General features: G+C 37.9%; 2 protein-coding genes across 2 annotated transcripts in view; both read left to right on the top strand.

The window, feature by feature from the left end:
* isg20 (interferon stimulated exonuclease gene) overlaps positions 1-11695 on the top strand; it is a 13929-nt gene extending 2234 nt beyond the window's left edge. The window contains exons 3-4 of the mRNA XM_014025063.1: positions 9912-10112; positions 10291-11695. Coding sequence (XP_013880517.1) covers positions 9912-10112; positions 10291-10491 — 402 coding nt within the window. The 3' untranslated portion in view covers positions 10492-11695. The remainder of the gene's footprint in view (positions 1-9911; positions 10113-10290) is intronic.
* Positions 2535-8513, top strand: pdia3 (protein disulfide isomerase family A, member 3). Its single transcript, XM_014025062.1, has 10 exons — positions 2535-2843; positions 3830-3908; positions 3998-4115; positions 4231-4338; positions 4450-4579; positions 5500-5616; positions 6439-6564; positions 6663-6842; positions 7832-7940; positions 8290-8513. The coding sequence occupies exons 1-10, from the start codon at positions 2707-2709 to the stop codon at positions 8482-8484; spliced, it is 1299 nt and encodes a 432-aa protein (XP_013880516.1). The 5' UTR covers positions 2535-2706; the 3' UTR covers positions 8485-8513.
* Positions 11696-12839: the final 1144 nt, after the last annotated feature.

Here is a 12839-nt window from a genome sequence, read left to right as displayed (position 1 = left end):
TTACTTACTTACTTACTTACTTACTTACTTACTTACTTACTTACTTACTTACTTACTTACTTACTTACTTACTTACTTACTTTTCTAAATCTGGGTAAAGATGATTTCAGCTTATTTGTGAGCACAATAAAAATAAAATAATAATGTTGTAAAATGGTGATTTTGAACCAACATTGTAAGGTTTGCACTTCCTCACTTCGCAGAAGCAAATATATTTATTATTTTATGTGATTAACGTAGTTTGAACATTTAACCCACAGTCATCTGAACAGCACCTGTGAAATGTGATGTTTTAATCAGGAAATGTTTGAATTAGTGGGTGTGCCTGGTTGTAAAGTGAAGTAAATACAGCTTCATATTAAAAGTGACATCCTGTTTCAGCGTTCACAGAAATAAAAATGTTTAAATTGTAAACAGAAAAGTGCTGCTTTTTGAGGGAATTTGATGATGTGATTGCCAATTAATATGAGAATTTCAATGAAAGCACAAACTTTAGCAGTTAGATGGTAAAAAGTCTGTGAGTGTGGGTGTGTGTTAACATCACCTAGAAGGAAAGACAAGCAATAACCTTAGAGGATGAGCTGCTGATGGCTGCCCATCTATCTGTGTTGGAGTTCATCTTTTTACACCAAAAAAAAAAAAAAAACTTTTGTGTGCAGAGTTCAAGACCGCTGCCAAGCTGTTCAGGAGCCGACATCCTCAACCCTGAAATCAGACCAATAAAGCTTACACAGGAAAGAAACACAAGATAAATGCTAGTACAAATAGTCCAACTGGAAAGAAGGCTAAACAAATACTGCATGTTTGAAAAGGGATCGGAAAGCCTCTTTTTTTCCTTTTAAAAAAACACACCATGCTCAGGTTTCCAAAGCTGAAAACAACACAAGTTTTCTGGAACAATGTCCCGTGGACAGGCAAGACCAAAACAAGGCTGTTTGGAGGTGGATGGATGATGTTTAAGGTTTGTTTTACAGACGCAGTGACCACCTTTCAGTCATTAAGTCAAACATGAACTTCTCTGTAGACCGAAGGAGTTTCAAGTCAAACTGTTTCAACAGCTGGCACCTAAAGGGGAACAGGAATATGGTCCCAAACACGTGATCAAACCTACGACTCCACAACTGACAAAGTAAAGAATAAAGGTGCTGCAAATGTTCAGAACTAAAACCAACAAATGACGACTGTGCAGCAAGACAGCCTAATAAACATTAACAAACTAAACTAACATTTAATGAGCTGAAATTATTTTAAAAGGATCTGAGTCTGTTTATCTGAAAATGTGTCTTGTTTTAATCCAAGTTATTTAATAACAGGTATCGTAAAATCACTACTTTTATCAGTACCTGCCTCTTCTTTATTGTAATATTTATACTGCAGTATTTGTGTTTAATATATCTCCTGACCCCCAATGTACCTAAAACTTTTGACTGAAAGATGATATACTTTTTAAATTAACTGTTTTGTGTACAAGTCTGTTAAGATCATGCTGTGCCTTTTCTTAGTATGTCAATAAATAAATAAAAATTTTAAAAAATATTCTAGAAAAGTGGAAACTGTTGAATGATTTTAGACAGAACTGTCATCTGTTACCTTTTTCCAGCAGTCTCAGCTGGACATACACATTCAAATGTCCGGGCCCAGGAAAGGACAAACCACTGGAAAGAATAGCAAACAACTTTGATGCTGACCTTTAATTTCCGAGAGAGGTTTGTAATTTTTCTAATAGCTCTGGTGCACAAACAAAATCCCAATGACTTTGGTTTTTCCACAACAGGCACATGTCACTGTCTGACATGGTATCCAATATCTAAAAGGTTTACCTGAGGTGGGGAAGTGAACACCATCAGCTTATTAGAACAAACAGTCTGAGATTTAATCATCATTATTCCCATAAACAATAAAAACTCAGTTTTATTAATAAATGCTTGCCCAAATTTTATGACCTCGGTTTGGAAATAAGTGCTAGAATTATTAGAAGAATTTGCTGAAGAAAAACTCAAAATTCTGCTGCTGTGAATGCAACTGTTTTTTCATTTAAAAAGTTATTTTTAAGCATGTTTTAGATGTTATTATACAAAATAACTTTAGGTAGTCGTTTAGATACAATTATATTGTTTTGCCTAAAGGAGATTAAACTGTCAATGTTACTTTGATGTTTTCCAGATAAATTATTTAGGAATATTTAAGTTGGCAAACTGATTATAACACAATAAAGATTTACAATAGCACTTTTTTATGCATTCTTGAACTGAGGAAGTTTAGGATCCTGGAAAACAAAAGCATCTCTGCACACGTACAGGTTTTCGCACCTTTTGAATGACTTCAGGCAACAACTATTAAACAGAGCCCCTTCCGTATGAGAGACAGAAGCTGTGATTTTCGGTGGCTCTTGATTGGTTCAAATATATAGACGTTTCAATTTTTGGCTTCTTATTGGCTGATTGCTTTGGAGTGACGTAGCAAACCAACCAATGAGAGACTGCCACACTGTGATTACGAGAAAACGTCCCGCTGGCTGAGAACGTCTTCACCGCCTCCATCCCTCTTTCTCTTTCTCTTATCACAGTCAGCCTCGGCCCTGTTAGAGTATCCTGCAGCTTTGGCGTGTACGTTGCAGAAAGAACCGAGGACGGGGCAGCCACGGATAACATCTACGATCCTAACAGCGTGTGGGGTAATTAAAGTGAGGAACTAGCACAGTGTGCCATGATGTTGAGGCTGATTTTTCTAGTGGCTCTCGCCGGGTTCTCCCGGGCCAGTGATGTCCTGGAGTACACGGATGACGATTTCGAAACCAGGATTGGAAGCCACGATCTTATCCTGGTCGAGTTTTTTGCACCTTGGTGAGTCATTTCAGATTTACTGTGGATACGTTAGCGTAGCATTTAGGTCAAAATGCTACCGTGTTTTTTTTTTTTTTTTTTTAAACAAGGCAAGCTAGTAAGTAACCACCTTCTGTGTGCAAAAACTGATCACCACTTAGGTGAAAAGTATTTGTGAGGCTTAGTTGTTTTTTCTGTTTTTTTAAATTGATTTTGGTTGTAGCAGTTTCGTTCAATTTGCATCCTATCAGGTCATTTAATTGAAATTAATCGAATTATTTTTGCCTTTTTGGCTCGTGACCAATTGTTAGCGTGCTAGCTTGAGGCGGAAACGTACAAAGCAAATTTTCATCCTGAAAGGGTTTTTTTCATTTTATTAAAACTAGAAATTAATAATTAGCATGGTTCACCGGTACAAAAATGTTTTGAGGTTGTTCTGACGCCGTAAAAGTTAAATGTTAGATATAATTTTGTGTGCAAACTGTACGGGAATGAGTCTACAAGGAAGTTGAGGGGCGTGTCCTCGGTTATAGCTCTCTGATTGGCTGGTGAAGTTTTGGTGTCCATCTCCGATTGGTCTAAAAGAAGTGTGACGTGTTTACACGGTGCTAAACTTGAATAAACTTAAAATGAACAATCGTGCGTTTTTAATTCAAAACGAAATGTTTTAAAGCCAGCATGGCACCCAATTATGATTCACTTCAGATGTGAATAAAGCACGACAATAAAGTTGTGATTGATTGACATTCAACAAAGGACATTGGTAAAAAAAATCTCTAGAAAATTGCCATTTTTAAGTGTATAAACTTACCTTTTTTAAAAACTGCAAAGAAATGTTTATTATTTATAGTGATTTTTTTGTCTATTAGCTTGTTAAACACATTTTAATACCATTTTATCTAAAGAAGTATCAAGTTTCACACTGTAAAGGAAAACATCCTCCCTGCAGCTTTAATCTGACGTGTAACTTGTTCTCCTGTTTGACTGGTTCAAATCCTCTTTTATAGGTGTGGCCATTGTAAACGGCTTGCACCTGAGTACGAGGCAGCAGCCACACGTCTGAAAGGCATCGTCCCACTTGCCAAGGTAATCCACAGTTCAGTTCCCTGAGCTTTAGAGTTGCTTTCTGCACTCTGGTCTAGAGCTTAAAGGTACACATTTGTTTTTGTCTTCAGGTTGACTGCACAGCCAACAGCAATGTGTGCAGCAAATATGGTGTGAGTGGATACCCGACCCTGAAGATCTTTAGGGATGGAGAGGAGTCTGGTCCTTATGACGGTCCCAGATCTGCAGGTACTTTCCCTTCTTTGATATCGCAAAAGAAGTTTTTTTTGTCAGCTTTTTTTCTGACCCTTGCCTCATGTCAGTCTTTTTAAAATTTCCACTTTGTTCTTTTTCCTGTGTGAAGACGGCATTGTTAGTTTTCTAAAGAAGCAAGCTGGCCCGGCTTCGGTAGAGCTCAAGACCGAGGCAGACTTTGAGAAGTTTATTGCCGATAAAGATGCAAGTGTCATTGGTCAGTGAAATTTTGTGCAGCACAACATTAACGCCCTAATCAGCCACACTGAAGTCATCACTAGTGTTGCGTCCTGCATTCGTGTCTGAAAGGGATTTCTTTCCTTCGCAGGGTTCTTTGCCGATGATAGAAGCACAGCTCAGGCAGAGTTCCAGAAGGCAGCCAGCAACCTGAGGGATAATTATCGCTTTGCCCACACCAACTCTGAAGACCTCCTCAAGAGCAACAACATCGATGAAGAGTGAGCAGTTCTTTCAGCTCTGACATTAAAATCAGTTTCCTGCAGTCATTCCTGCAGGAGGGGGGTGGGTGGGTAATAGGGGTGTAAGAAAATATCGATACACTGAAATATCGCGATATTTCTTTTCCTGATACTGTATCGATATTCTAAAGCCCTGTATCGATTTTAATTGAGGTTTAAAATGTCAACCTTCTTGCCAACCGTTCATTTTTATGTTGTAGTTCATCCTCTGACCACTAGTTGGCAGCAGTGAGCCAGCCATTTGGCTTCTCTACCTCTTGAGCGCCAGAGAGTAAGGGTAGTCTTTGCATTGTAGGAGACAATGTAAGCATTGTAAGTTAACATTAGCTTTTCTTATTTTTTTCAGTAAGAGGTTTTTATTTAATAGAATTTTTGGACAAAAAAATTGCAATATATCACAATATATCGCCTCGCTTACAGTATCACAATATATCGGGATATATCGTATCGTGACCCCTCTGTTATGATATGTATCGTATCGCCAAATTCTTGCCAATACACAGCCCTAGTGGGTAATGAAAGGTCTAGGCTCTTTCAGGTCTAAGGTTTTATACATCAGGATGCATCGAACTGATCTAATCTTTACCAAGTTCTAAAGTTTGTCATATCTGACAGCAACCAAACACAGATTAATTTAAACACTGATAACAGACAGTATTTTTTTCATGACTACTTAATAAGTTTAAACAAAAATGGGTCTTTTTCACAACATTTTTAGGATTAATATACAGAGGTAGACGTAAAAGATGAAAAAAAGGGGAAGAATATGAAATAACTGTAGGCTTTTTCTGTGTTTTGACACAGCATCAATAAAAGATTTGTAAAACTCTTTAAGTATTTGGTGTCCCCAGCTCAGCTGCCTTGATGCAGGCACGATAACTTCCTCTCTCGATTTGCAGGGGCGTCATCCTGTTCCGTCCACAACGCCTCAACAACAAGTTTGAAGACAGCTCTGTGAAATTCAGCGAAGACAAATTCACCAGCAATAAAATCAAGAGATTCATCCAGGACAACATGTGAGTATTTCAGATCTACGTCGGTTTAAAAGGCAAACCTGTCTTCTAGTTGACGAGCAGAATTTTTTTTCTCTTATTTTGTTGAGCTGAAAGTGTTTCCTCTGCAGTCACTTCAAATCAATGCTGGCATCAAGTAAAAATATCTGTTACAGTAAACTGTTAATTAAATAACCAGTCCCGTTGTGTAGAGAGAGATAACCATAAGACATTAGCTGAGGCAGAAAGGAAACTTTTAAAGTTCAGCACTTTGTTGGAGATGAGATGTTAGTGACTCCCCTGTATTAAAAGCTGCAGGGAAAGAAGATAAACTGGTTGATTGTTTCCATTAACGGATAAAACCACAGCCTCCTGTGTACCTGGATTAGTTTTCATACATCCATCTACCTTTTTTTTTCCTTTTTCCTCAAACTTTTCTGAAGGCAGTTTGGTTTGAAGTGTTTTTATTTGGCTGCAGGTTTTTCTAAAAGCACCTGAGCTCTGATCGTTTGTTACATTAAAGTTTGAATCCTAAGATGACGGAGAACGGAATAGGGGCAAAATGTGACTCCAGTAAGAAGAGCATGTTAAAGGAATGTATACCAGGATGTGTCACACTGACAAAATGTAATATGTTGTGTTTTTTTTTTTTATCAGTTATTTGTTTTGTGTACTGGTTTATTTTTTTATTTCATCTTCCTACAACAGATGAAATTTAATAACTTGAGTTAATTCCAGCACGTTTTATATTGAGATCAAAACAGCAGCATCGCTTCGTGTTGACTGTTCTTGTAAGTAAATGATTTTATTTAATTGATTTAATCTGATTTTATTTCCTCTCCTCAGTTTTGGAATCTGTCCTCACATGACAGACGACAACAAAGACCAGCTGAGAGGCAAAGACCTGCTGGTGGCTTATTACGATGTGGACTACGACAAGAACCCCAAAGGCTCCAACTACTGGAGGAACAGGTTGGTTAGCGCTCAGCTTCCACGTTGAACCACGGTCTGTTGAAGCGGTATTCAGAGCAACACCTGTTTGGTGATGAATTGAATTAAATCCTTTCTAGGGTGATGAAGGTCGCAAAAAGCTTCCTGGATCAGGGCAAGAAGCTGAACTTTGCTGTCGCCAACAAGAACCAGTTCAACCACGAAGTGTCCGAGTTCGGCCTGGAGGCCAGCTCAGAGCTGCCTGTGGTGGCCATCCGCACCGCCAAGGGAGACAAATACGTCATGAGCGAGGAGTTCTCGTAAGTCCTGATCTATTATTGTGAAAGGTTTGCTAGTTTCTACTACATTAGTCTTACAGCACCTGGGATTCCTGGGTCTCCCATCCAAGTGCTAACCAGGCCTGGCCCTGCTTAGCTTCCAAGATAAGACTGATGTTTTTTTTTTTAAAAGAGTTTTTCAGAAATTAAAACAAGTTTGTCACATTCACTGACAGATCTTTGAGTTTATCATAAAATCAAAATGAAACTTTAACAGGGTTCCTGTAGATCCTTAAAGTCTTAAAAGGTCTTGAATTCATCAATCCAAAAATAAGGCCTTAATTAGCCTTAAAATGTCTTAAATCAATCTTTCAGAAGTCTTAATGTTGAAACATTGTAAGCAGGATGATTGTAATTCATCTCAAATATTAAAATAATTGGTAACATTTATTTTTTTAAATGTTCACATGCAGACATTCCCGTTCAACATCACTTCCTGTTGTTTCACATGCAAATATTTCAACTGTTCATCTGAGCAACATGAAATTTGTTTTGTAACATGTTAATGTTGTTTTTCCAAGAAATGCATTCACTTTTCTTAAAAAAAATTTTGAAGTCACAGGCACTTTAAGCTTTCATCTACAGCAAGTTAGGGTTAAGAACCCACTGTGGGTCCTAAAACTCCAAATTTTGGGTTGTTAGAGGATTTCCTGAAATTAAATTAAGGTTAAAACTGACTGCTAAGGTTTCTGCTATAGATATGGATAAAAACAATTGGTCTATTAGCAGTATTTGAATACTTCAACCAAAAATACTTTGAATCATAAGTTTCTGCCAGTTTTAATTTTTTTTTGTCATTTGTGTTTATTATGAAATTGATCTTATATTAAATTTCGCTTGGCATTAAAAAGTCTTAAATTTAACTTTAAACTGTAGGAACCCTGTTTAATGTTAAAAGAAGGACTTCCAGCTTCAGCTACAGTTCAGGTTTTGCTTTTCCAGCTCTGATTTGTTTCATGTTGTCCCGACAGCCGAGATGGAAAAGCCCTGGAGCGTTTTCTGCAGGATTACTTTGATGGAAAACTGAAGCGCTACCTCAAATCTGAACCAATCCCAGAGAACAATGATGGACCTGTGAAGGTAAGGAGTCTTTCCTAACCCCGCTGTTGGATTTAAAATGAAACCTTTTCATTCTAGACTCATCTAATTTTGTTCTGCACTGTACATGTTAACAGCAGTAAAGCTGTGTTGAATATTAAAGGACCATTACTGTTGATTTTAACCCTCATGTTGTCTCTGAATTCAAATATTTATCTCTACCACTTGTTTTAATTATGTTAAGGACAGAAGAACCAGCATATTACTAAAACATTGTTTTATCTGAGCTGTAAGTTGTGCAGATGGAGAGCTCTGGTTTAAAGCTGCCTAGAAGACGCAGCACAGTTTTTGTGTTGTTTTGAACAGCTGTAACGTTCCTGTTTGTCTTCAGGTTGTTGTGGCCGAGAACTTTGACGCCATCGTCAACGATGACAGCAAAGACGTTCTGATTGAGTTTTATGCACCGTGGTGCGGACACTGCAAGAACCTGGAGCCGAAGTACAATGAGCTGGGAGAGAAGGTACGCACGATAGGTTTACCTGCAAAAGCTTCATTTTTACACAGACTTCAGAAAAGCAGGAAGTGAGATATTTGTTCTAAATGTTTGAAGATGTTAGTTGACGCTTCTGGACCAAACAAGATGACAGTTTTGGGACTTTTAGTTCTTCAGTAGAAAAGTTATAAGGACGTGTTTATTTTTGCTGTGATTACACAACACTTGACCGATGGTTAGTGCGGTCATGTCACTCGTGACATTCATCAGTCACAGTAATGGCAGATGAAGGAGGAGCTATGTGATGTGGGAGTTTCAGAGATCAGTCTCGATGCTGCACACAGAGCACGTAAGAAAAAAAAAACAATTTTTTTTCTTTAGTGATCCATGATTAGTTGCAACATTAAGACTTTATTTAATAAACATATATTTTAACTGTAAAATAAAGACTGTAAAAATACTGTAGGCTGTTTAGTTATCATTTTTGAACTAAAGGTTTAGCCCCGACGCTATCATCATATACTGTAAATGTATTAGCTCAGCGCTACACATTCTCCTCTCGTCACTGAGGTCCTCCATCCACATGACAGAGAGGGGAACGCAAAAATGACTCAGCCTGTAACTGAAAATATGGATGGAGGACCTCAGTTTAGCTTCTTTGTCGCGCTAGCGCCGAGCTAATACAAATGATATATAGCATATATATCATATATATGATACTGTATATATATTTTTGTTAGAGACTGAGAGTCCACTTTGTTAAACATTCTTTTAAAAATTAAAATTTATTGATTTATTACACTTACATATTACGCTTTTATAATTATTAGTTGTAAAATGGTCACCAGGCAATATTATCGCTTATCGCAATAATTTTTGAGACAATCGCCCAGCAAAATTTGTTATTGTGACAGGCCTGTTTACATGCATCACGTTCAAAACTATCCCTTTTGTATTTCTTTATAAAATGCATGAATTTGAGTTTTTGCACCAATAAGTAAATTTTCTAAATCTACTAGTTAAAAAATTGACAATTGACACAATTATATAAGTGTTTCAATATAAAGCAGTAGGCCTTTTCAAAGAAACCTAAAAAAACATTTTTAACCTTTTTTAAATCATACGTGAGCGTGAAATGACATTGAATTACATGTCATGTGCTTTTAAACTCAGACCTTATCAGAAACCAGGTCAGTGGGAGGAAGTCTGCTGGGTAGAGAAAAATGGGGAGATGTGAATGAACTGTACTGAAAAAACGGCACCCTGATTTTTACACGTTTGTTTTCATAAAACTACTACCTGAAAGAAAACTCTAGTTTTCTGATTTATTTAAAATGAAGCTTTGGATCATTTAGAAAGAAAACGTAGTTCTGAAGAATGGAGCATTTTTGAAAATAAACTTTTTTTAAGATAATTTCAGCTCGACATTAAAAACCACAGAGCATTCAGATTCGAACCTTTCAACATTTAAACAATTTATTGCCAGTGAAGTTAATCTCTGTACTCTTGCTCTCCTGCAGATCCTCAGTATACTTGAAAACAAAGTGGTCGTGGGTCACTCCATCTATAATGACTTTGAGGTGTTGGCCATGGTCCACCCTGTTCACCTGGTCAGGGACACATGTACAACACGTCTCCTCAGCCGACTGGCCGGCTTCTCTCAGAAACGGTGTTCTTCTCTTAAATTCTTGTCCTGCACGCTGTTGAACAGGCAGATACAGGTAACTGTCAAATACAGTCATTTGTTTGATGTAAAGTAGGTTTTACAGCCATGTCCTTGAGAAAAGAGTAGTCTGAGTAGATAGAAGATTACATGATGACACATATCTGAGGTCACTCACTGTTAGTTTCTCTCTCTCTCAGTACTTTGCTGATGGTTTCGTCTGTTTTTCTGCCCAGACTGGTAGGAAAGGTCACTGTTCAGTTGAGGACGCTCGGGCTGCCCTCGACCTCTACAAGCTGGTGGAAGGAGAGTGGGAAAAGGAGCTGCAGGACAAGCTGAGAGACGACGGCACTCAGCTTGAGCCCAGCTTCACCTCGTCGACTCACTACATGCGGGACGAGTACTGGCCGGATGAGGTCAATGCAGACAGTCAGTGAAACGGGACACGTTCACATTTGAAGTCTCAGGACCTCACTGCAGAGGAGTCAGAACAAGTTCAAATAATACTAATGTGAATGAAAAACTTGGATATTTAAACAAACAAAAATGTTAGGAGACCAACTAAATGTGTCAACCTTGTACCTCACATAAAGATGTGATATATCTAAAGGGAAGCAGTTTATTAACTTAAATAAAACACTATGGCAAGTTGTTCTTATACTGAGTTGTAATGGTCCAGTGCTCGCTGTCACCATGTTGGTTTGAAGATCTGTTTATAAAGTTAACCATGCTTCTGAAGTTAAGATTTGGTGCCATTTGAGTTGAGGTTAAATCACTTCCTGTGTTTGAAGTTTTAACACATCTGCTGTGTCTTTAAAGTGTTTAAATTGGTACTATAAATAGTTAAATAGTTATTTTTCAAAATCTAATCATTAACCTGAACCAAAACAAAACAATGCTTTTAACGTAACATTCAGTCTTGTGCGTTTGAACATCTGCATGAGCAATGTTTAAATCTTCAGTGACAAATTGTTCACACGAATTCTACCACCAGGTTAAACTTTGTATTTTCCACTTTTAAATCTGTTGGGATGTAATTCCTGCAGTTTTGCACAGCTTGAGAATTAAATAAAGCAGGCAAACCTCCTGTCACCAGTCTGTGTTTCTATCACTGCGGAGCCCGCAAGGGGACAGGAGGGATATTTTTTCCCCCATTTTGCATTACCACGCAAAAGTTTGTCGTTTAACTAAATTTAACAAGACTTTTATTTTGAAATATCCGGTTACCGCAAAAGGATGTGTTTCCACAAGTTCAGGAAATTGACGTTGATGTTGCGTGGCTGAACAGAGTTAAAATACTGCATTTGACATACATGCGTGGCTGTGTGATATATTCATTCCGAAACTGAATTAAAGTAGCAGGCTAATGGTGAGCATGTGAATTTGTTAACAAGCCTGCAGGCACAACACTGTTAAACGACTTTTGCGAGATAATGCAATACTATTGCGTGGGAACGCAAAAGAAAATCCCTCCATGTCCCCTCGCGGGCTCCGTACCATCACTGCCAGTTCTGACATTTGCATCTTGTTTTTACTGCTGTGTAGCTTCAAGGGTTTCAAACTGTTCAAAGATGGAAGTTGGACATTACCTCTCTGTACACAGCTCACAGTGTTTAAATAAAAACATTGAAGCACCTTGAACTGGTTTTCTCCTTTTTGCTTTCAATTCATTGCTACTTTCATTCCAAGCATGCTGTTATGATCAGAAGTTTACATACAGGTCATGGTCCTATTAATCACTGAAAGCATCTTCTGATGTTTAAGGGTGGAATTAATATACTTCAGTGGTGCAGTTGTTTGAACTTGTAGTTAAAATATACACACTCAGAAAAAGCTAAACTGAGATTTACTTCAAACCTTTCCTGTTTTAGGTCATGAATCTTCAAATTGTTGTAGTTGTTAAATACCTGAATAACGTTTTACTATCCTCAGTCAAGTTTACATACATGTTCTTAATAAATGGTAGTGTTTGTATTTCAGCATCTGTTCTCACTTGAACCCAACCGCAGGCTGAGAACCTGAGAACAGAACCTTTCTTTGTTTACCCAATCCATCTAATTTTGTTCCCTAAATGGCTTCTTTTGAGCTGATCAGGCCTGGTTTAACAGATTACTTTGTTGTTGCATCAGAGGGGGAGAAACGTGCATCAACCCTCCTGGGTCAGCGAGGATGAAGTGGACAAGTTATAAATAGGAATTTTACCAATCATGTAACCTGCTCAGTTCACACATAGATGAAGCAAAACCTGTGGGAAAGCCTCAACAGTTTGAGATGAAATCCTGAGTCCCAGAGTGATGCGTGTAAATAAATGTGTAAATGGCATAACTACGTTTGACCTCACCAACGCAGAAAACAGACAAGCTTTGGTTGGTTGTTTCTCTTATTCTATTTGCCTTTTGTATTTCACAATGCGCATTTTTGGTTTTATTTTTCCTGCTTCAAACATAAGCCACACATGCCAACACTGGATCTGGTCTGATAACAGCTGAAAACAAAATCATTGAATACCTGGAAACATGCCTGCACTAAACCAATCAAGCTCATTGGAATTCATAATATTTTAGTTTTACATTCACTGGCAAGTGTACAGCAGGTTCAATGTCTAGTTTGGATGGAGTTAGGACTAAGTGCAGACCTCACATAAAAGACTTGATTTGCAAAGAGTTCCCTATCGAAAAGGGGCACCAGAAAGTAGTGACATCACATTATCAGACAGCTGAAAAAGCGTCCCACAGAACAGTGAAGAACACCTTGGAAGGATGCTTCATATTCAGCATTGCCAGCA

This window comes from Austrofundulus limnaeus, unplaced genomic scaffold, assembly GCF_001266775.1.
Source record: "Austrofundulus limnaeus strain Quisiro unplaced genomic scaffold, Austrofundulus_limnaeus-1.0 Scaffold454, whole genome shotgun sequence".
Classification (NCBI taxonomy): Eukaryota; Metazoa; Chordata; class Actinopteri; order Cyprinodontiformes; family Rivulidae; genus Austrofundulus; species Austrofundulus limnaeus.
The sequence above is the reverse complement of the archived record's forward strand: the minus strand, read 5'-3'. Positions and strand labels throughout refer to the sequence as shown.

Bases quoted from the DNA above. Each gene is read 5' to 3' on its own strand.
- pdia3 (XM_014025062.1), top strand. From the start codon at position 2,707: ATGATGTTGAGGCTGATTTTTCTAGTGGCTCTCGCCGGGTTCTCCCGG. The intron at 4,339-4,449 runs GTCAGTGAAATT...TTTCCTTCGCAG, and splicing joins TAAAGATGCAAGTGTCATTG to GGTTCTTTGCCGATGATAGA. The intron at 5,617-6,438 runs GTGAGTATTTCA...TCCTCTCCTCAG, and splicing joins AGATTCATCCAGGACAACAT to TTTTGGAATCTGTCCTCACA.